The sequence below is a fragment of the Galeopterus variegatus genome, unplaced genomic scaffold (genome assembly GCF_000696425.1).
Source record: "Galeopterus variegatus unplaced genomic scaffold, G_variegatus-3.0.2 Scaffold3510, whole genome shotgun sequence".
In the NCBI taxonomy this organism is placed as follows: Eukaryota; Metazoa; Chordata; class Mammalia; order Dermoptera; family Cynocephalidae; genus Galeopterus; species Galeopterus variegatus.
The window spans coordinates 190,670-216,176 of NW_007729621.1; the positions used below are offsets into that span (position 1 = coordinate 190,670).

A 25,507-nucleotide genomic window follows, 5' to 3' on the forward strand; every position below is an offset into this window, starting at 1 on the left:
CCAGCAGAGAACTAAGAAAAAAAGAAAAAAGAAGAGGCAGAACTCTAACTGCTTTCCCTGACCATCTGATGGTAAGTGGGCCTATGGGGAAAAAGATCATCTCCCAGAGTCCAGTCTGACTCAACACTGCCTTAGGCCTAGATCGTTGGCAGGGTCCCCACATCAGGCAGCTGTCCATTTAAATGCACAGCTCCATTTCTCCAGTCCTAAACTAGCACCTGTTCTTCCTTCTCATAGGCCTCAGGAGTCAGGCAGCTTTCATTTCCTTTAACAGCTATCACCACCTACCACTTTGATTCTGCTCTTTCCAGACCCCAAACATGATAACACGGTCTGACAATACGACATAGTATGTGAAATCATGACTCCCGGAAAATTCAGAATGTATTCTTCACACAACAGACTAAAGAATAACTGCTCCAAAATCTTCAAAGGTTTTCTGAAATATTAGGAGCTTGTTTTTTTCCTTTCTTTCTTGTTTTTAATCATCATACCATGTATTCATATGGCAGCTGCAGTTTATAAAACACTTGTCCTGAGACTGCCCAGTGTGTCTCTCATCACAGCCTGCCTCTGTGAGGGCTGAGTGATTTATCTAATTCCCCAGATCAGCACCAGAGGCTCATAATCCTGGTTCTCTGGCGCCATCAAGTGGTCATAGGTCTCACAGCACCACCTGAGTAACACCCAGCAGACATCCTGGGATGCAGGTCCGGGTCACGCCAAACTGGCACCAACCTCAGGGGGTGACCGCATGTTCCTGTTTCTCCTACTCACAAAGGGTCTTACAGGTGGAAAGCAAGGAGGGAGTCGGTACCTGCTGCCAGACAAAGTGCAGTTCAAGAGAAACAAGACTGGTGTTAAGTAGCTGGGGTTTCTCCAAATAAGGGGAGAACTCATCTCTGTCAGCTTCACGGGGATGTGGGGAACAAGATCAGGCCAGGATTGCTACAACTACTGCTGTCTTACTTAAGAGCTTACTACTGTACAAGATGGAGGGCTACCTTTTTCATTCCTACCACAAGCCCAGAATTCTCAGCAGCAACAACAGGGCTGGTTGCCCCCTTATAAGACACTTTCTTTTTCTGGCTTCTGTGACACTGTCCTCTTTGTTTTTCTCCTTCTTTGGGCTTCCATACAGCCTTCTTTGCTTCTCTTATGCCCACCATCTAAATGATGAAGTGTTTCAGGACCTGGTCCTGGGCCCCTTCTCTTCTCCAAGGGTATTCTTTCCCTAGGTAAGATCTTATCTAGTCCCATGACTTCAAATAGCAAAATATGCTGGTGACTCCCAACCTGATATATCCTCAGTCCTAACTTCTTAAGATCCAAATTCATCTATGTGAAAATGTGATAGCTATTCTCAAACCTAACAGGTCCTACAAAATTCTTGATTCTTCTTTTCCCTGACTTCCCAATTTCAACAAATGGCACCAACATCCACCCAGTTGTTCAAGCTCCAAGCAGCCACCTTAAATCTTTTCTTTTGTCTACCACCCCAAACCCAATGAATTAGGGTTCTGTCATTTCTACCTTCAAATATATCCTGAATCTGTCCCCTTACCACTGTTTCCCCTGCTGCCACCCTAATTCGTTAGAAGGTAGCTGGCTGTTACAACTTTCCTTCTGTGCCCTATACAATCCATTCCCCACAACGGTACCAGAATGATTTCTGAAGCATAAGAATGAGATCCCATCCCTTCCTATTCCTTCCTTCTGAGCTATTTTCTGTCAAAGCACCCTAGTTATTTTCTTCATTGCACTAAAATGGTTTTATTTATTGTACACTTGTGTATCATTTGTCTTTCTCACTAGAATATAAGCTTCTTGAGAACAAGGACTTGTCTTGTCCCCTGCCCTAGAAAAGTGAAAAAATGAATGAAAAGTATATCACGCAGATACTAACATGATGATAATATCTGATATTACAAATAAGGAGTCAGAGAAGTTAAATAACTTTCCCAAGACCACACAGCTAGAAATGGCAGAGCTGAGACTCAAACTCAGATCTATTTTACTCCACAGCTTGAACTCCCAAAGTGCAGGCAGAGAGGCCCAAGTGACTGCCCTATAGCCTTTAGCTTGGGAGATATTCTTGTGGAATATCTGCATTATTTATAGTAAGCACTGTCCCACTGTTAACCTGTCACTAGGATTTATGTATGATTCTTCTCTTCATAAAAAGTCCCTACACCTTAAAACAGCTTAGCTTTTGTTGAACTTCCTAAGGGCAGTGAGTGAGAAATGGCCAGGAAATAAAAGCTTATCTAGCAATGTTTGGGGACAGTTATCCCTTATCAACTAGAAGCCCAGAGGAATGGAGGGACTTGACGGACATACAACCAAATACAGGCAGACTCAGGACTAATGTCCAAGCCGTTAATCACAGCCCTGTGCTCTCCAGTGATCTATTTGGTCCTTAGTTTTTTCCAGATTTTTTCAAACTTTATTCAATTATAATTTGCATAACTGAATAAAAAATACCAATTTAAAGCATATAGTTTGTTGGGTTTTGACCAATGTATATACCCATATAATCACCACCATAATTAAGACCATTTCCAATGCCCCCAAAAGTTCCCTATTGCCCTTTGAAATTAGCCTCCTGCCACCTCCTGTCCCAGGCAACCACTGATCTGTTTTCTGTCACTGCAGATGAATTTCACCTTTTCTTAGACATCATTCATATGGAATCATACAATTTTACTCTTTTGTGTCTGGCTTCTTTCACTCAGCACAAAGATTGTGAGATTTAACCATGTGATTGTGCATACCAGTAATTCATTCCCTTTTATTGTTGAACAGTATTCCATTATATGAATAAACTATAATTTGTTTATACATGTGAACATTTGGGCTGTTTCAAGTTTGGAACTATTAATAATAAAATTGCTACAAAACATGGATGTACAGGCCTTTTCATGCATGTAAGTTTTCATTTCTCTTGTATAAAAACTTAGGGGTCATATGGTAAATGTTTAACTTCAAAAGAAACTGCCAAACTGTTTTCCAATTTTCAGATTTTTAATGTCAGTCAAATTACTTAAAAGTTGTGTCTCTATAGATTTGGTTAAGGAATTTCTTAAATTTCTATGTGAATGGGGAAGGGTGGCTGGGTGGTTGGAGTGAGCTTACTTCTGGAGAGGGTCAGGGCCTCTTCTGTTGAACAAACTTAATAATAAACAGTATTCTGAACCCCCAATATTGTACTTGGGGTAGAGGATTCAGCAGAGAATACCTGATGGACTTAAACCCACGGTCAGGGGTGGTTATTTGCACTCAATGACACATGAGGCTCATTGGCCAGGGGCTGAGAGTGGCACACGGAACAGGTTTTGTATTATGGAATAGAAGCTGCAGAAATAGAAGTATATTTGCCTGCCTGCAAAATCTAGAGAAAATCCACCACCTCGGATCACCACTAGACATGTTTCCCTTCATAGTCCTCTGTACAAACAGACTGTCGCCTCCTCTGATCTGTATTGCTTCCCTTGCTCCAAAGTACTGGTCAGTATTGATTATATCCACTGGGAATGGGAATAAGTACCTTCTCCTGATTAGATAATAAGTTATGGATACTCCCATAGAGAAATTTTTTCTTTTGTTTTCTTTTCTTTTTTACCAAAACTCTGATATATATGACTACCACTGACTTAAAAGCTGACAGGCATAATCTTTTACAGATATTAACTTCAGCTTCTGGAGAAAACTACATACAGTTAGAAAGGACACAATGTCACAAGCAACATTTACATTTGAAAAGTAACTTGTTTGTCTTCATACCGCTATGACAAGATAAACAGTGCTTGCCTTTATTTTGTTCTCTTCTGTTGAGACGACCTGTGCACGCAACCAAGCCTCATCCTCGGCATTGACAGCCAGCAACTGCCCGACGTGCACAGCCTGAACTGGTGTAGCTGTAAGGTTCTTACTGTAATATTCCTTCATCTCATCTTCCATTAATTCCTGAGCAGCAGAATAGTCTTTGCCTACATACCTGAATTAGTTAAAGGAAGAAAACATAAATGAAGCAACCCAGAGGAGAAAAACTACAAGAATTCATCTGGGTCCAGCCTCAGACTCCCTTACATCAACAGGGAGGAGCACATGCATTCAGTAAACATTTACCTCTTGATAAAGGAAGATACAGGAAGACACAGTATTGTGGAGATCATGCAAAACAAGACCAAGGTCCAAGTCACCACACAACACAGCAAATGCTCAACAAAGGTTTAGAGAAGGAAACAGTAAGCAGGGAGGGAGACTAACGGAGGACTAGGCTGACAAAAGACTCAAGGAAAGGAAATAGAGGAAGAGGTGCTGGAAAATGGAGACACCGGGAAGGCCAAATAAATGAGGGTCAGACTAAGATCGTGACCAAGGCTGCGGGAGATCTTTGTAGACTGCTGAGAAGCGAATCGAGGAGACAGTGGTTGCCCTAACTAAGGCTGAGTCTAAAGAAGTATCAAACTCAGAAAAGCAATGAAATTGTACTAGAGAAAAAACCAAAGCCTTAAACACACTAAACACAACAATGTGACACCTCCAACCCCAAACTTACTGAATAAATTTGAACAAATTAACAAAATATTGAGTTCTGACACCATTAAAAGAGGTAACATATTCTAGCCAAAAGTCTCTAAAGTCGTTGCTTTCTGAGAAGCATTTTGTCAGGTTATGCCCCTATCCCTTTCTACAATTTTCTACTGTTGACACCTGCAGTCACTTTGTCCCAGTTCATGTTATCAAAACATACATTTTTTTTCCCTGCCACAAACAGGGTGTTGTTTTCTTGCCCTTTAGTCCTCAGAGACAACTCCATCAAGGGCCTCCTTCGAGGATGTAAAACCTGGCAAATCAAGTTTGGGTCACATAACAGGAGCTGTCTCAGCTATAGGATGAAGCCTTTTAGACAAGGCTATGCTGTAACAACACCAGAATCACCTGGCCAAGGAGATGGGGGATACGCCACAAGAACATTGTTCTTTGTACTGTTCCAGTTTTTACCCAGGACACCAAGTGGGCCTATATTAGCTCTAAGAAACTATCCCTTTAGGACTGTTTCCACGTATTCTTCAGCAGGGCAGAAGAAGCCATAGTCAACCTATTCGTTACTAGAATTTTAAAAAAGGTTTTAAAAAAATCCTGCATGAACTGGAAAGAATGCCTCTTTTGAGGCAATGGCTATTTAAAAATGAAATATTACATGCATATTATTCACTCCAGAAACAGCTATAGAAGCTCTGCCATACTTAAACTTATTGAGTTTTGCAAATGTTGTGGCACTGCCTGGAATGCAGCTGCTCTCTTGGCTATGAACTCTCCTAGGAGAGCTGCCACTCTGCCTAAGTGCCCATTTCCTGGGACCTGGAGCCTCACGGGGCCTCCCTGTAGCACGGCTACAGCCCTGGAGCTCCCTGGCAGAGGCCTGGGCTGCAGCTGGTGTTGTGGTAGCCTGCCTAGCACACGCTCCTGCCAGGGAGGAGGGAAGTGGTGAGAAGTGGTGTGGGATCTGCAGGCAGCTTCTGCTCTCTGCAGCAACCAGTAGAGAAGTATAGCTACACGGCTTGGTTGAGGTGGGAAGATGATGCTTGATGCTACAGTTGGTATGAGAGTGGGTAGAGACAAGAATAAAGTCATACACTGTCCCCAAATTACCTGAGCAAAGGGCAAAGAATGATGTATAGGTCAATTTAGGTTTGCCATAAATACAAAGTTTTATAGAGTTAATTTTTGAGACAGGAGAAAACTGATTCACATATCTATGGCACCACCCCTCTGGGCCCTTTAAGAGCCAGAGAACCCAGTTCTCAGTGCCTCCTGCCTGCCTGGGTGAAGATATGGGTTCAGAACAGGGCTCACTCTGGCAGAAATCTGCCTAGTCCTTGGGAAGAGGGATGGTGAGACAATGACCTAGGGTCAACCTAATGACAGACATTACCCATCATGCTTGCTATTGCCAGCTACCCTGCTGAACATCTAGAATGCTGACTCCAGGATTCAAATTTATACTGGAAAAAGGTATTTAAGTAATCTGAAGACCCTGGACCTAATAATCATCCTGGAACAGTTTAGAACCCTCCTACTAAAATCCTAGAACTGATCGAGATTCTCACCAGCCCTTGGTAAGAACATTAGAAAACACATGTTTAATCCAGCCCAGTACTGGGTGCTTGGTTTCTGACAATTATGCCAATGATTACTGGTAGCAGATACCAAATGATCCTGCCATGGAGATAGATTTAGGTTTTCTTTGTAATGTCAAATGGTGAAAGGTAGCAATGCGCCCCTCAACATGTTTCCTTTACCGCAATATACAATCATGTGTCACTTAACGATGGGGATATGTTCTGAGAAATGTATCATTAGGCAATTTCATCGTTGTGCAAACATCATAGAATGTACTTACACAAACTTAAATGGTATAGCCTACTACACAACTAGGCTATATGGTATTGCCTATGGCTCCTAGGCTACAAACCTGTACAGCATGTTACTGTACTGAATACTATAGGCAACTGCATGTAACACAATGGTATTTGTGTATCTAAACATAGAAAAGGTAATGTGTTGCACTACAACACTACAACAGCTGTGATATCATTAGGCAATAGGGGTTTTTCAGACCCACTATAATCTTATGGGACCACTGTCACATATGTGGTCTGTCGACGAAAACATCATTACGTGGTACATGACTGTACGATTGAACCATAATGGGACCCCTAACCCTCAGCAACCTTTTTATGTCTTCAGGCCATACAACAGCATAGAATAAAAGCTTTATACATTTACTATGCCTGTATGAAACAAGACCTCTCTAAAGCTTCCCTGAGTTCTAGTTTGAGCATCCCAAATACAAGGTTCACTCCAATATCCACTCAGACATAGTTTGTTCAAATGAAAGAGCTTTAATATTTTTGAGCTCTTTCATTGAAGGATTTTGATTATTTTTTGTGGTCATTCTTTGGGCCTTTCCAGCTTAGCTATGGATCTCTAGAGAATCCACAGATTGACAGCCCAAACCATAGGGCCATTTTGGTTTAAGGAGCCTGGATTCTGTTCTGCTTCAGCCTTTTCCAATATGTCCAGCCATAGCTACATTCTGGGCTGGTGTCTCCAGAGGTTCAGCTACACAGGTTCCTATTCTTTTACCCAAGTCAGAAGCCACAAATTATAGTCGTTCTATATTTTCTATGTATTCTGTATTTTCTCCAAAAGTCCAAGTCAAGTGCCTGAAGCTGGACTATTCTTTTTGTAATTCCAATTATCATTAGCTACTTAGGCAATGACTCCTCCTCCTATGCAATGATATCAAAAAAGCTTAAGTAACCAGAGCACCAGTCCATGGGCTAATCTGATATATTATACAAAGAAGGCAGTGTTTAGCTATTTTGACTTTTAGGAAATACCAAGTAATCCCAGATTAAATGGTATTATCTAGCATGTGGGGAATTTGCTTTTTCTATGGACTAGGTATTGCTTTGACATATATAGTTATCATGATACTTCTGACATAGATTTTTTTCTAATTTCATATTATCAACCTAATTTTTATTTTTATTTTATTTTTATTTTTTTTCCTTTTTGTCTTTTTTACTGACTAACCTAATTTTTAAAACAGTTAATCTTTTCTTACAAGAATAGTTGTATAATTTGAACACTTAACGATATTAATATTACTTCACTATAACTCTATAGAACTAAGAATATATTATTCTCCTTTCAACACTCAGTATCCACATGAAGAAAAGTCAAGTCGCAACAGTACACCAGATCCTAAAGAATAAGAAAATTAAACTTGCCTGATAACCACTTCATTTGTGTTGCTCAGTTCAACTACCAATACGGATGGGGATGCTTCCGTTGGAACAATTAAAGGAGGAACTGTTGTGTCCTCCATAACAGTGTCAACACTTTTAGAGATGGTTTTTTCTATTTGCAAATATTCTCTTTCAACCATGGACTTGATATCATAATCGCCACATGCTTGCTCTGCATCCTTTAAGATTCTGTCAGTGGGCAATGGAAGTTTAGCATAGAGAATGGCTTTCTGAGGATTTCCGGAAATGTAGTCTATGGTGCATACATCAGAAAGTGAGGCAAGATTTTTTAAGGCATTCTCAGGGAATTTCACTTTATACATGTCCTCAAATGCTTTTGGGAGTGCACTGGCCCAAAGGCCACTTGAGTATTTCACCAGCAGCTCCGCCACTTTCTCTTTGAAGTCTCCTGGCATAACCATGGGACATCCTTTCGATGGTGGTATTTGTTTGGGAGCAGGCAGTGGGGATGGAGGCACTTTTTCTGTGTCCAGTTCACTTCTCAAAAGCTGCTTTCTCTTAGCTGGATAAAGAAGTAAATCTTGACCACCTCCACAAGGCTTTTCCACCTGAAATTTTTAAATAAAGCAAATGACATATATTTCAGAGGCTAAAACAACCCCCAAACACATTATAATGCATTTAAAATTTGAGAATGAATCAGAAAAACACAAAAGTGTATGGTTTACCCTTTTCAATTACTAAGACTTTAAAACACTGCTTCAACCTGAAAATAACATGAGTCACGTTTCAGAAATAAACAGGAAATATCACTTGTGAGGCATCTGCCCTAGGAAATCATGAGTACTTCTGCCCTGTAATGTATACTTCTCATTTACTTCTCTCTGCCAAATTCAAAGCACCAGCTTAAAAGGTGAATACAGCCTGAATACAAGGTGAAATGAAACTGTGAAAAGGTATCAGAACTGTCAGGAATAAACCACAGGGAAGATAACTAGGAAATATTTAGACAAACTAGAAGTGCTGTCTGTCTTCTTCTTATAGTATCCTGAGAAAACCCTCAGCTTTCCATTATTTAGACAAAGATGCTCCAGAGGTAAGGTACAGTTTTTACAACCACTACAGCAGAAAGTTAGCTGAAAGTGTTGTCACTCCAATGAACAAGTGTTAAAAATACCTAGCATCTGCATACCATTTCTGAGAGGCATGGCTTGATAGCATCATCTGTGTAAGAGAAGAAAGAGAAGGGAAACTGATGTGTGGTACCATTTTTTCACCTTTCTACTGCTAGACCAGCGGCTGGAAAACGACAGCCTGCAGCCCAGTGCAGGTCATGGCCCATGAGCTAAGAATGATTTTTATATTTTTAAATGGTTGAAAAAAATCAAAAGAAAAATTTCATTATGTGAAAATTATATGAAATTCAGTGTACGTAAAATTTTATTGGAACACAGCCACACTTATTTATATATAAGGGTACTTGAGAAAGTTTGTGGAAAAATAGAATTAAAGGATAATACAAGTCTTTCCATGAACTTCTTGAAGTACCCTCGAATTATCTATGGCTGCTTTTGCACTACAATGGCAGAGTTTTGTAGTTGTGACAGGCTGTGTGTGGTAGATGCATAGCTGTTGGTCTACAAAGCCTACAACATTCACTATCTGACCCTTTACAAAAACAGTTTCTCAAACCCTGTACTAGACTGACGTCTTCACTGCCTTCTGAAATGTTTCTATTTTGTCAGATCCTATTCCACTATTACTTAGCTGCAATTTATGCCCTTAGGAGGATCCATGAGGGTAACAATAGAAGGTTACAGGAAGCCCCCCACCCAGAAGAACAGAATATCAAGTATGCTGTGTGTGTAACTCACTAGGAAAGAACATTGTCTTCACTGACTTCACTCTCCATATAATGCTCAGGAAGAGAGAACATAAATGTGTATATATATATATATAAAGTATTCTTTTGTTACTAGATAAGAGCTTTAGTAAGTCAAAAGACAGTCAATTTGATATTAGAATAGATTTCTTTTAGTCTGACTATATATTCTAGATGATACATAGGACGTGAATGATGTTAACAAAGTATAAAATATTAGGCTTTCCTCTTTATTCTTCTGCCAACATGTGCTTAAATTTCAAGGACTGAGGAAAAATTCCATGCTGAAAAGCCTAAAGCATCAGTGAAAGCAGAAGTGATCTAGCACACACCTAGCAGATGCAGGCACTTCCCCTCATCAGTGGCAGACTCTGTTGGCAGCCTATGACACTCTGGATAGCATGTTATATGACTGTCACAATTTATGCCCCTAATTTTAAGCCATAGAGACACAAATATTTGGAGCACTCCTCATGCTTCTCTTGATGGTCAGTCCATTCTCTAAAGACCCATGTTTTAAAATCTGGAATCTTAAAATGCCAATCATTATTGTGCTTTAAGACACTTGATAAGATAAGAATACAGACTGGGTATCCAGAGAAAATCTGAAAAACATACTTTTGGAGCAAATGGAAAAAGAAAACAATTCAATGTGAGTGATTCACACACAATGCCAATTAATGTAATTTTAGATTTAGATATGATAGTTCTCCATTCCCAAAGCCAGATGATACTACAGGGCTCACCTTAAAATTCTTCTTCAGTTTTCACCTACCAATCTCTTCCCAACTCTTCTCAATACCTTCTCTGAAGTAGACAATAGAGGCTAATTTCAGTGGAGAATAGCCTGTCTTAGTTATTTAACATAACTTTCTTATTAAATCCCATCTTCCAACTGTTCACATGGCTTCTTCTAACCCAGAGAAGGAAAGAAGGGTTCTTTGGCTTTATGATCCTTTTCTTTCCCATGAGTGAACTGGGAAGATGGAATACTTCAATGTTTATTGAATGTTCTCCCCCCAAGTCCCAAATCTTCCATTCTCATCTCTGCTTTATATGCGATCACGACCAATTACCTTACAACGCACTTTGTCAAACCTCTAAACGTGACCTCTGAACATGACTGGCACAATGAGTTCTTCCAAATAGGAATTACTGTCTTGACAGAAGTTATGAACGTTACATCTACGTAGTATGAGTTGGTCCATAGCAGGAGCAGAATTTTCATTTTTCTGGCCTTTATTCTGGAATAATGCTTAAAGATCATTTGGAAGGAGTAAGCTTCCAGGGCCATGTCTATAACTCAGGCTTTGCCAGTCAGCCTAAAGAGTGAATTTCTGAGCAATAAGCCTGAATTTATCCAATGTCCAAACAATAGCCAAATAACCATCTGAACTAGAAGACAGATTTCTTTCCTCAGTAGTTTTATTTTTATTGTTTAAGGTAGATAACCATCCCCACCCAAATGGCTACTTCTCTGAATTGCAGGCACTTTCTAATCTTTAATGGCCTCTTTACTTCAAAAGTGTTGGTTATGTGTCTAAATTCCATTTGTTCTTCAGTACTTTGGCCTCTTTAAATTCAAATGAGCATTTACTAAGCTTAGACATACGCCTGACTTTGGGAACTGAACATGACACTGAAGTTGATTCAGATATCCTTCAACAACTGTAGGCAAATATTCACAAATAAATTTAGTAATAGGTAAAATATGCCTTGTTAACATACTTCATTAACCAATCTTGGGAGAATGGATGAAGGGTTTTCTCAATTCAAAGAGAAAAATTCATGAAACTCATATTACTTAAGAGTTTAAAAATATAACTTAAAACAAGTAATTTTTTTCAGCTTAAATACTTTAAAACTTCCATATGAATGGGAGCTTGTTTTTCCTGGGCATTCTACTGTGGTTGCCATCTGTCCTCCACAAAACGTGTCATCTCTTTTTAATTTTCTGGTAAATGGGCTTAGGGAAAAGACCTACTACTATATCTGTCCCCAGATAAGAAATTGTTATAATGTGTGTAATAATGTGGTATCCATTCTTTACTGTGCTCTGGTGCATCTCACAAGACTTACATGTTGATCTCCAGTCTCATCCCCCAAGACTGAACAGCTATCTTCTGGTCTTCACAAATGACCAAGGTAAGACAACATCTACTTGACATATGGGTTTTATAATGCCCCTAGTGTGATAATCATATGCTAACCATTTCAGGATGATCTCTGAAGAGGGGGCTTTTACAGCTTCTACTTCCCTTAGTCTACCTGATTTGGGTATGTACTTGAGGAGGGGATCAAAAGGCCTCTTCTTCCGTAGGAGACAACTCAGGATCATATCCTGCCCTTGTCCTTCATGTTTTCTTTGTTTTGTGGCTCTACATTTTTTCTTTGGCTTTGGATGTCCACCCCCAAAAATCACCAGTCCAATGACTGGGAACTGGAATGACCTGTACTTCCCATATAGTGCACAGACTCCCACCTCCTAATAGATGAGACAGGTAACATAAAAGATTAACTCCCTACACCATGGAGCCAAGCCACTTTCTTGGAGACCATCAGAAGATTCTGTATCTAATATGCCTTAAACATTCTATCCCCACAAGTTCATTATATTCAACTCAACTTGTGCCTCATTTGGAATCATAACTTGAATGAGATACTTCTCTTACATTCCTCTGGGATTCTGTAAGTTTGTAGTAGACACAATAAGTTTGGTAGATATGAGGCCCAAGGACTTAAAACAATTTCTATAGGAGCCTGTTTGTTCACACGAGTAAAAATTTTCATCCTATATGCCTAGAAACTTTCTTCTCCTTAACTCTAAGAAGTCTTTACTTCATCCTTTCTAGTTTTACCCATGTTATAAACTTAAAGTTCATGAGTCTGTGTAAGCTCACCTGCTAATTCTGCAGCATGGGCCTCTGAAATAAGCTTACTGTCTCTTATGGAATTAGAATTTTCTTTGAGATTCTATAACAGAATTGATATCATCCAATTAAATCAAGAAGCTTTCTAAAGCATTTGTACGTGCACCGTTTTGTTTCCAAGGTCTAGTAGTTCTTTGTGTTGAAGCGTTAAATTAAGTTCTAAGTTTCATTTTATATGGTCACCACCCAATACAAACCTGAGACAGTACAGTAAAATCACATTTACCTGGAGACCTACTTTCTAGCAGTCCAAGCATTAACAATGGTTATGAACTCAAAACAAACCAAAAGTAACAGATAAAAACAAAATAAACAAAACAAAGCCCCCAAATAAACCAATTTAAAGAGTTGACTTCAGCAGTGAATAAAAGACCCCTGGGTACCTAGCAAAAATGAATAGTCAAAGAAACATTGACCAGAAGCTTGCACTGTATGATTAATCAGTTCACAGAAAGACTGACTGGCTGATGACCACCATAAGAGGTAAACTTTTTGTGCTAAAGCTGAAAAGTGCTAGAAAAGTTAGACAATTGAAAAAAATAAAGAAATGGTCCCCAATGGCACTGCTGAGTCAACAATGAAGACAAACTGATCAGTACAATCTGAAGCATGTAAGAGCAGTAGGTGGGGCATATACCATATGCAGGAAAATAACACTGAAATGAGCTAAACCAGTCCAATTCAATGTTCCACACCACTTACATCCACAGTCATCTCTCCAGCAGTTTGCTGATGCTAGTGAGGATAAGCTCAAGATACTCAGAAAAGGTTATAACCTTTCAGTTGATTCTGTTTAAGTGCAAGTGTTTGTGGCATATTCCAGAGATTTAATCAGAGATAAAGGTAAAAAGTTCCTAGCAGAAGGTACCCCTGACTGTTCACAAACCATCTACTCAAAGAACCTCTTTCTCCACCATTTTGGATGAGTAGTTTTATAGACTCCATATATATGATTTTGAGGCCAACATTCTCTCACTCCCACTCCTTTATCTAGGAGAGACTTTCCACTGATGCCGTCTTTAGACACACACTGCAACTATTTATATTGGGATCAACTTCAAGTTGTTTTCCTTCAGCATACACAAGGTTAGGACCCTTGCTCACATGTTCCTTCAGGAAGATAGTAAGAGTCTTCTCCTGGTTAAACATGTGCAGAGCTTTCTGAGATGATCTTGGCTGGTAGCTGTGGCTTTCACTGTGCATCTGCGGCTTTCCTTGCTCTGATTATCTTTGGCAGGGGTTGGGGCAGGTAAGGAGGGCTGGTAGGGAAGAATCTGTTCCTCTAAGATGGTAGAAACTTGCCTCATCTTGAAGTTTTAGCTCCTTTGACTTCATTTCATCCACTGCTCCTTATTTCTTTTCAATGCAAACTTTTATTCTTCTCTCTTTAGCTTTTCCACTGTATTCACTGAGATAAGTTCCTTGATTGAACTTGCTGGGTGTTTAGCAATGAGTTTGGCAATGCTTAATTAAAGCAGGGCAAAACCCACCGTTTGTGGTAACAACGTCCAAGATCCCCTTTTCTGGCTATCTTGATATATTCAGTACAATACTGGTCTGCCTCTCAAAAAATAACAGCTGCCTTTTATTAAACACCTGCTATGTTTCTGATACTATACTAGCTGCTGCTTTATATATTTTATCTCATCTAATTCTCATAATAACCCTATGACATGGGTAGAAGTAGTCACATTTAGAGCAGACTGGGGCTTTGAGAGGATAATTTGCATGCTGAAAGGTATACAGCTAAGAAATGACAAGGCAAAAAATCTAACTCAAAGCTCAAATTCTTTCTATTGTACAAGGGGGCCTTATAAATATGAGGGTACTTCAAAAAGTTTGTGGAAAAATAGAATTAAAAGATAATATGAATCTTTCCATACAATTTTTGAAGTACCCTTATAGTTTCTGTTTCAAGTTCCAGAATAGCAACATCACATTATTCCTTCTATATTCTGATTCTGCCACACTGCTACTTTATCCTTCTCCTATTCAGATGTTCACTGAAATAAAATTTAAAAATTATTCCAATAATGTATTCACAAATTTCTTTTTATTAATGAAAAAAATTTTTAAAAATTAGATCCCATTTAAAAAACATTATGAGTATACTTCCACGTCCTCAGTTTACCTTTTCACTGCTGCCTTTGCTGGCATTGCTATATAGATTGTATTTAATACCATCAAGCCTGAGGATATTCACCACTGTTTGATCTATGTTTTACCTCCTCAGAAATCCAAATTGTTTGCTTTTAACCCAGAAATATCCAGGGTTTAAAAAAGACAATTCAAAAGGAAAGGACATAAAAATGTTGAAGGGAAACCTACACTCCCCTGTTTATAGTAGCTATATTCACAATAGCCAGGATTTGGAACCAACCTAAATGTCCATCAACATATAATTGGATAAAGAAAATGTGGTATACATATACAATGGAACACTATTCAGCCATAAAAAATATGAAATTCTGTCATTTGCAACAACATGGATGAGCTTAGAGAAAATTATGTTAAGTGAAATAAGCCAAACACAGAAAGAGAAACACCAAATATTCTCACTCATATGTAGAAGCTAAAAAAGCTGAACACACAGAAATAGAGAGTAGCATAGTGGTTACTAGAGACGGGTAAGAGGGAGGAGAAGGAAGAGAAGGAGAGGGTGGTCAGTGGATACAAAATTATAGACAGGAAGAATAAGATCTAGTGTTCTATAGCAATATAGGGAGATTAAAGTCAACAACAAATTACTGTATAAGTAGCTAACTGATAGGATTGTGAATGTTTCCAACATAAAGAGGTGACAAATGTTTGAGGTGATGGATATGCTAAATACCCTATATGATCATTGTGCATTGTATAAATGTACCCAAATATCACACTGTACTCCATCAATATATGCAATTATCATGCATCAATTAAGAAAAAATAAATTTAAAAGAAAAAAAATGGAGAGCTGAATAGTGGTTACAAGAGGCAGGGAAGGGGTAAGGGGTGGGGAGAGGCTGGTAAGTGGGTACAAAGTTACAGTTAGATAGGAAGAATAAATTCTGGTGCTCTAGGGTGACTAAGCTAATAATATCGTATTGCACATTTCAAGATAGACAGAAAAGAGGATCTAGAATGTTGTAACCACAAAGAAATGATAAATGTTTAGGTGACAGATATGCTTACTATTCTGAATGGATCATTATACAATATATCCATGTATTAAAACAAACTATAACCCATAAAAATGTAAGATTAAAATGAATAAATAAATGAAAAAAATTTTTAAAGGCAATTCATTTACATGGGTTGAAAGGTGTTTTATTAGGAGAGATCAAAACAGAGGTTAACTGAGGTGGGAAAGGGGGAGGGGGAAGAGGGGTTAGTGAGAAATTAGTAAAGGGCCACAAAAAATGATTACATGGGCAATGCTGAATATACTAATTGTCCTAATCTGAGCATCACATATTGCACACAGGTATTTAAATTCAGTGTTGTACCCCACAGATATATACAATCAATTATGTTTCAATAAAAAAAAGAAAGGTACTTTATTATCTCATACAATTAATTACCACAATTAAAGTTAAGACAGATTCCTGACCATCCAAAAATATGAAGACTTATCTCTGTATAAGTGATATAACTGCTGTTGTCTCCTTTGATATTACAGAAATTGCTATATTGGTAGAATTCATAATTTAAAGAATTTTTAAGAGTCCGAGGTATTAGAGTACTACACAACTTAAAGCTCAGTGATTTCTAATGGATAGGAAAATGATATATAACAAAAATACATTAATAGTAATAACACCTTTTTAGAAGCTATGAATAATTAGTGTGATAAGGCATTTTTTCCCTCATCCACAACATCTGGTGTTCTTTTTCATGCTGTCATTAACAAAATGTTATGTTCTATAATTAAGGCCTGGTGTGACTCCAGACCAACTTAAAACACTTCCCCAGCTGTCTTGAAGTTGCTCCCAGTAGGTCTTGGGGCTATTGGCAGAAATTCTTCTCAGCTGAGTGCATCCCGTCTGGCTCAAAAACAGGCCTCTCAGCTCTCCACACAGCTTCAGGCAAGACACTGAAGACACATATTCTGGCTAGTGCAGGAATGAAGAGTTTTCTCCCTCCATCCATGTTTCAGGGGGTACAGAATTACCAGAAAATATCTGCTGTTCAAAAGTCATTGTTGCAAGATTTGGCATTTAACTAGAAATCAAAGTCAGCCAGAGGCCACCTGCTGTGTTTCCACCAAATGATGACTTTCATGTAGCGACCTGGACTGTGCTTGGGCGGCTTCTTCAGCCACTCTCTTCTTGAATTTATTTCCCCAAAACATCATAATTTTCTGTCTTAGGGCTTTGACACAAGCTGTTTCTTTTGTCTGAGGTGCTTTTCTCCCCCTCCTTTTCTTAAATTATACCAACTCATCTGTCAGGTTTTAGATTAACAACCACCTCCTCTGGGAAGTTTTTCTTGACTTTTCAGACTAAGTTGAGTCCTCCTGTTTACACATGCCCTCAGCACCCTGCACTTTATAATATTCGCAGGCTTAGCATTATTTGTTCAATGTTTATTTTCCCCGTTGGACACAAGTTCCATAAGGGCAAGGACCATGTCTATCTTGTTTACTGTTTTGTCCCTAGCACCCAGGTCAGTGGCTGGCACACAGAAACATTCTATAAATACTAGTCAATTACAACAGTTAAGAAGAGCATTATTAACCACTGTAGAACAGCCAAGAGGTGGTGGTGTCCTTCTCCTAGGACCCAACGGGAACTCTTAGATTTCATTGTCCTTGGTCTATAGGCTTACTGTCTTGGGATTTTTGCCTTTCCAAGACAGCTTCTGCATGATTTCCACTTCCTTCACAAGTTGTAGGAACACCAAGAAACTGGTTCATCATTGTTAATGACTCTATATTTCTCTTTAGCTTTCAAAACTCTTGGTACATGTTTTGCTGTCTGAGATCCAAAAGGTTAAGAACAAGAGATTCAAAGCATCCTTTAGCCTCTATCAAAATGTCATCCAACATCCTGTGAAGTGGCTTACAGTATACAGCTGATTAGAACCTCCATGAAGGTAAAATTTCAGAGCTGCTATTTAGTTCTTGAAGCCATCGATGCAATTGGCAGTTTTTGGCACCATAGACACAAATGCATCACTAAGCAAATTATCATCACCTAATAATTGGTAGTGATTACATCTGAACAGTCCTACTCAGGGTTGAGACGCAGCATATAGACAGAAAAGGTATATTGTATTTCTGCTTCATGTTCTACTCTCATTGCTTGGACAGAAAATAATCATGCAATAAACATGAATTCAATTGCTAAAAAAAAGCAACCAATGGGCCGGCCCGGTGGCGCACTGGAGAGTGCGCGGCTTGGGAGCGTGGTGGCGCTCCCGCCGAGAGTTCAGATCCCATGTGGTGACCGGTTCCCGCTCACTGGCTGAGCGTGGCGCGGGTGCAACACCGAGGGTTGCGATCCCGGACTGGGCAGTAAAAAAGACAAAAAGGAAAAAAAAAAAGCAACCAATGGGCCGGCCCGGTGGCGCACTGGAGAGTGCGCGGCTTGGGAGCGTGGTGGCGCTCCCGCCGACAGTTCAGATCCCATGTGGTGACCGGTTCCCGCTCACTGGCTGAGCGTGGCGCGGGTGCAACACCGAGGGTTGCGATCCCGTACTGGTCAGTAAAAAAGACAAAAAGGAAAAAAAAAAAAGCAACCAAAAAAAGTCACTTGTTTCAGCACCTGAAATTAGGTAGGAAACCATTCATTTTAGGTAAAGTTTTAACATCAAAGAAGTAGACACTCTTTCACCTACAATCCTAGCAAGAAAAACTCTGGGACTTTGGAGACAGGTAGAGTAACGATGAAAATTTCTCAAAAAAAGCCATAAATTAAAGCTACTCAAATGCTAGTTATTATCATAGAATAATAAATAACCAGCAACATAATCCATTACAAAGAACCGGTGAGGTTTATTTTTTAAATGTTTACTCTAAAGAAGACTTTTTTAATCAAAGCTTAATAGTGAGTTATATGTATTATCTTGACAATAAAAAAAGCTCTAAATTCATTGAAACTTGCCATAAAGTTCATGAATGTTAATGGATTTAAAAAATAAAGGAACCATATACATTCCATGAAGGGGCCAGGCCTTGAACTTTCAAATTGAGCAGCCTGGTGAAAATTTCTCAAAAGTCTCCTCAGGAATAGGGAAGTCTGAGCAGGCACATCAATGTTGCTAACACTGCACCCAGTGAGAAAATTCTTCCCAGAATGGAGTAAAAATAGAATGAATGGGAAAGCAAACTTGGGAATTCTCATTATAAGAACAAACCCTGCATTCCATATAAATTAGAGGCAACATTCTTATGAAAGTTAAACATTCCTGAATTTATAAGTAGGGAAACAGAGCCATATTTCCAGAGTTTGACATTTCTTCTTGTTTTCCCACTTTGCAATGTGTACTCTAACAATTGTCACATTGCCCTAATTTTTTTTTTTTGTATCTGTTTCTCTCACTAGACTCTAAGTGTCTTAATCACCCATGTTCTTAGCACCTAAAGTAGTGACTGGTACATGCAGGTACACGCAGGTGCACAGTGAATGGTGAACAAATAAGACGGATGGATGAATGAATGATTCTTACCCGAAAGTGGGTATGGGACTCAAGTGGGTGACAGTGGCCTGGAGGAAAGAGTGGTTACAAAAACACATGCTTTCCTTAGGTTAAGTACTTACAAAGAGGGAGTGGCCCACATTTTGCCCAACAGGCTTGGGGGCCAAAATATACATTAAAGAAATAAAAACCCTCTATCAAAAGATACATATTCCTCATGCATATTTAATTCTACAAGCTTAGAAGCACCAAGTAGCTGTTAGTGCTACCATTTAAAACAATTACATTTTGAATATATTTTATGTAAATAAAAACATTAAGAAACATCTAAAAGTTAGTTACTTTGGTTTAAGAATCTAGTTGTCTCTATCTCTGGCTAAACTAATATTGCTAATAAACTGTTCTGATCCATCATCATATTATAATCATAGACTCCCAAGTAGGAACAGCTATGGAAACTAATAAATCATTTTCAATATTTTTTTTCAAGTTTCAATTTTTTCTCCAAAGACAGTTTACAAAAATTTTAAATATAGACACTATATTAATTTTAAAATAAAAATAAGGTACTGTATAAATAATCAGCCCAAATAACTAAAATTTGTTTAGCTGAAAGTCTTTAGAAATGCTCAAGAATAAGTGTATAAAATTTGAGGCTAACAAAAAATTATTACCAGTAAGCTCAAGTTATTAAAATGGCAAAGCTATCAGTGTTTATTAGCAGCAGTTCTATCAATACAAAATGGCATACCTATTACTACATATTAAATGCATTTTTAAAATAATTTAAAACAAAAAATATAAAAACAGCAATTTCAACAACAGAGCCTTCAACCTTAATATACTTCTCCTATAAATAAGAACAAAAATATGTTAACCTTAGAAATAAAGATTAAGGAGGCAATATATGTAAAGTGCTTCGTGCTTCCCGGATGAAAAGCAATATGACTCAAGATCTGAAAGATGGGCAGGGAGGGGGCATCAGAAGGGAGGAATAAGGAAAAACATACCGTGCAAATATGAGGCCAGTGTTCAAACTGTTGTAAAATTCCTTGATTAAGGTCTTCTTTATATAACTCTTTGTAAAAATGTGGAAGCTTAGATATCCAAATGCCATTGTTATGCTTGTTTAGTATTTCCTTTATGCGGTTTTGAACCTCATCCATTTTATAAGTATAAGAGGCAGGAGGCTTGATATTTGGTTTTTCAACAGTCTGATTTAAATTATCTTTAAATTAAAAAAATGATAGAATTAACCAAAATGCTTAACATTTTAGATTACCCCCATTACCTAGTATTATGTCCTCAGTGTTTGCTATACTGTGGGGTTTGTGGGGGCTGAGGGATTTAGAAGGGAGCAGGGTTAGGCAAAGCACCACTATGACAAACTCATTCTAAGTTTTAAAATGACCAGCAGGGTCAACAGACACCCACAGAAGGAACGTAGCTCCTTTATTTTGCAAGGAAGCTTCATGGTTTACTTTAAACATCAGGATGATCTTGCTATGTAAAGAATAATGAAAATTATAATTTAACTAAGCACTTTCTACCTGCAACTGAGGAAGACTAAGTTTTAGACAATATTGGTATATATGCAATGCTGAATTTAGAGCTATATTCTACAAAGCATAAAAATAAAGCCTTAATAGTAAGACCGAAAACATTTTACAGAAGACAAAAAATTGTCAATGTTTTAAGATTATGATCATCTTTCCCCTTTATTAAGGAGCATGAATAATTTAGTAATACACAGAAGTAAAAATTTATCCACCTACAATAATCATCCTAGTCTTAGTTCATAAACATATAAACATAAATAAAAGGTTTGGAACCAACAGATAACTGTTAGCAATTTGTTTTTATTTTCCTAATATTAATCATTTATCTTTCCTATGTGTATATTTATAAAGTTTTGCTAGCTCTCTTACATTTACTTTTTTATTTAAAACTTAGAATGCCTATGTTAACATCCTAAGATGATAAAGAAATTTGAGTGTTCACTATAGCTGACAGTTCTGGTATTTTAAGAACTATGAAATTCATTCCAAATCTCCTCAAAATTTCACTGGGATACACATGAGTATGTTAAAAATTATGATCTATAAGCAAAAAATATTCATATTTTAATCAGATAGAATTTCTGTTGAAATTCACTAACTTTTATTTTTAAAATGACACACAGTCTGGTTTGGGGATAGTGGCCTCTGAAGATGCCAGGAACCCAAAGGACGAACTGTTCCCTGAGGACGCCTGGATGCTGACTCTGCTCTTCCCACCAGAGAGCATGAAGACCTGGTCTTGCCAAGACAGACTGGCACAGAAAACAGAAGCATCCAAGATGCTAATATATATTTCCTATTAAGGGCATAACTAATTTATTTAAGTCTTCCCAAATAATAATATAAAAGGACTGGGAAGAAAGAAAAAATGAGTTTCTTGTAAGTGGTCAGTCTCTCCCTCAATGAGAGAATGTCAGCAGCTGACTCACAGTTGAATGTGCAAATGCACCTGCTCTGTGGGGCCAATGGAGCTGCCTAAGAGTCTGTACCTTATGTTAAACAACTTAGGGAAGTAAAATGGGCTGCCAGCATGAAGGAGATGTTGTATATACATGCATATCCGCTCTGGTAGGTGATTGCAGTCCTCCTAAAACAAATCCTCTTGTTTCTGCAGAAAAAGCTTATCTAATTTAAGCCTCAAAAAGGATATTCAACTTTATCAAGTAGTCACAGTTCAGAAAACTCATAGATAAAAATAATTTATGTAAACAAAAACCATATTGTTCAATTAATTTCCATAAGAAATACTAGAGATGTGTTTTTATGGAAAAAAAGAATTTCAAGTCAGTATGAAACACACCTAAAACAGCAAATCACATAAAATCACGTTTACATTTCACACACTATAAACACTGATCTGAAAACACTGTTTCCCTCTGGGTGGGTCTTTGAGGAGAAGATTTACACAGTGGTTAAAGGAGGCAAGATAATGAGTGGGTTCATGTCTAACCTTCAGATTCTTTGACTTTATCATGTTTCCTATTGATCTATTAGCAACCCTTTTGAATTTTATTATTTATATTCATATTCAGATGCTCAGTGGTCACTGCACACACTTTAGGGTGCCAATTTTTAAGTGGTAGAGTATCTGAAACTCTCTTATGAGTTTAAGTAAGTCCCATATTTATGTAATCTAATCTATTTTTTTTTTCCTTTTTTGTCATTTTTACTGACGGTTAATGGGATCGCAACCCTCGGTGTCGCGCCTGTACCGGGGACTGGCAACGGGATCGCAACCCATCTAATCTATTTTTTTTTTCCTTTTTTGTCATTTTTACTGACGGTTAATGGGATCGCAACCCTCGGTGTCGCGCCTGTACCGGTGACTGGCAACGGGATCGCAACCCTTGGTGTTGCGCCCGCACCACGCTCAGCCAGTGAGCGGGAACCGGTCTCCACATGGGATCCGAACCCTCGGTGGGAGCGTCACCGCGCTCCCAGACGGTGCACTCTCCAGTGCGCCACCGGGCTGGCCCTATGTACTCTAATCTAAAACAGGGGTTTCCTTTAAGTGAGGCCCCAGCCTCCAAAATCTCAGGGGCTTACCCCCTAGTGAGTAAGAGGATGAAGAAGGACACAGGTGTTTCTGCAGGTGATACATGAAAGTGAAACAGAGTAGGTCTGGTGTGAGGAAGTCCTCAAGTCAGGATAATGATGATATCCTCGGAGGTACCATTTTCTCTTAAGAGCAGCTCACAATTTAAAGAGACATATTCCAAGTAGGAAAAGGTGAGAAAAAATGTCAAAAGCCATCACCAGATATTTTTCTTGGGGCTCTGACGCTCCAGAAGCCAATATGCATCATGAAGATAAGGTTTAGAAAACATACCTCTCATTTCCTTAGTTGAGGCTCTTGAGAGAGGCATCTGAAAAGGTGGTGGAAGGGATGCCTTTTGGCTAAACCTAAGGTGTAAAAAAAAAAAAAAAGTAAAATAAAATTCAAATTGCAAAGTCTATACCACGGTTTAAACACTATACTTTTTCTTACAGTCTCTGCAGCATTGAAAGAAAATCAAGGCATTTTTTCTTATCAAAATCAGAAAAAAACTGAAAATGACACCTAGCATCATCTTTCATGTTTTATATTCCATCAGTATATTAAAAGTATGTTTTAAAAAAGTATACTAAAAGCTAAATTTAAAGTAGATCTTTGAAACCCTCTTTCAGAACTTGGAAATCAAAATTTCAATTAATCGCCTTTACAGGACTAGCAAAACAGAATAAAGCAACCATGCAAAGAACAAACAGTTGAAAATAAAGAATATTCTGGAATACAAACAAAAAATGAAGGACTTGAATCACCAGATATTGAAATGCATCATAAAGTTACAAAAAAGTTAGAACATTTAAGATAGTTGGACAGATAAGTAAAATGTGAGAGCTTAAAAGCATTCAATTTACATTACATCTTATCACATAATAAAAGTGACATTTTAAACCAGACAGGGGATGGACTGATGGGAACAACTACTTAGGAAAAAAAAAAAAAAAAAACAGATCCCTACCTCATACCCTCAACAAAATAACTTTTATATGAATTATATCAGATATATGTAGGAACATTTTTCCAAATATGAGGACAAAGAAATAAACCACACACATACATCATGTCTTTTTCCCTCACTAGACTCTAAGTGTCTTCATTATTTGTGTTCCAAGTGCCTAGGGCAGTGCTTGGTAAATGAAAAGGAGAGTGAATGTTGTAAGAATGACTGACTGGATTGTGACTGAATGAATCGATGACTACATCTTGCCCAGCAATGGGTATGGGACTATAGTTGGTGACAGTGACACAGTACACATATTTCCCAATTTCTGAATAGTATGAAATACTCTAAAAATTAGATAAATTCTATGAATAAAACACATTTGCTTTTAAAGTTTTCATAATTCTAAAAGAAATAGATTGTAGGCTACCAATAAAAGCTTATTTAGTGTATGCACTTATAAAAGCATCATATTTATGTATCAATGCATCTGGGTAATAACAGAAGTTGCCAAAAACATATCCAACTCTTACTTGTTTGAAGAACTGGTAGGGAGATGGAACTCCTTCCACCAGCCATATTTATGTATCAATGCATCTGGGTAATAACAGAAGTTGCCAAAACATATCCAACTCTTACTTGTTTGAAGAACTGGTAGGGAGATGGAACTCCTTCCACCAGCCCTAAAAATGTAAAGTGGAACCTTCCCCTGCTTTGAATCAGCACTGAGGACTCTAAAAGGCAGAGGGACATGAGCAAAGAGGGTACCAAGAAACTATGGAAGGGATCACTATGGTTCAAGCATTGATGGGTCTACTGGAGAGGAAAGAAAAAAATCCACATAGCAAGAGAAAGCTTAATGAAGGAAATTGCAAGGACACATGAAAAACAAACATAAGAAAATGAGATGACAGAGATCCAACAATAAGTATAAAAGATTATTATTCTGTTTCTTAAAAGACAAATACTTAGGCTGTCAAAAAAATCTAAACATCTGATGTTTATTAAAGACGTATTTATTATATCTCATAAATAGTTATTTAAGACCTAATATGTGTCAGACAGTAATGACCAATGATAAACAAGAGAAACATGCCCCTATTCCACTGGACTATACAGAATAGTTGGGAAAACAGACTGTGGCAAGCAGCTACCAAGATGCCCCCAAAGATTCTTACTTCCTGGTACTCACAGCCTTGTGTAATCGCCTTCCCATGAGAAACTTGCTTCTAACCAGTAGAATACTTCAAAATTGAGGGGATTACAAATAATAAGGTTACAAAAGATTCTAATTTCCACCTTGCTAGCATAATTTCTCCTTTGTTGGCTTTGATAAAGCAAATAGCCATGTTGGGAAGGCCCATGTGGCAAGAAATTAAAGACAGCCTTTGGCCAACAGCAAATGCCAACAGAAACTGGCATTGTTACAAGCCAGAGCTTATTTAGATTTCTCAAGTTTTATATGCACGTGTGTGTGTGTGTTTGTAATCCTGTGCAATTTATCAAACGTACAGATTCATGTAACCACTACCACAATCAACATACAGAACTGTACCATCACCACAAGACTCCCTCTTGCTCTCCCTTTACAGCCACCACATCCCCTTTCCCCCTCTCCCTAATCTCTGGCAACCACTAATCTGTTCTTCATCTGTATAATTTTGTCATTTCAAGAATGTTATATAAATAGGAGCACACAGTATGTTACTTTTTGATTTTAGTTTCTTTCACTCAGCATAACTTCCGT

The 25,507-nt window shown here is 38.2% G+C and overlaps 1 protein-coding gene across 1 annotated transcript in view; it reads right to left on the reverse strand.

Annotated features, from left to right (window-relative positions):
- TDRD7 (tudor domain containing 7) overlaps window positions 1-25,507 on the reverse strand; it is a 62,122-nt gene that overhangs the window by 26,496 nt on the left and 10,119 nt on the right. Inside the window, exons 4-7 of the mRNA XM_008585284.1 lie at window positions 23,103-23,176; window positions 20,225-20,442; window positions 7,806-8,392; window positions 3,811-3,997 (exon numbers count right to left, since the gene is read on the reverse strand). Of these exons, the coding sequence (XP_008583506.1) occupies window positions 3,811-3,997; window positions 7,806-8,392; window positions 20,225-20,442; window positions 23,103-23,176 (1,066 nt within the window). The remainder of the gene's footprint in view (window positions 1-3,810; window positions 3,998-7,805; window positions 8,393-20,224; window positions 20,443-23,102; window positions 23,177-25,507) is intronic.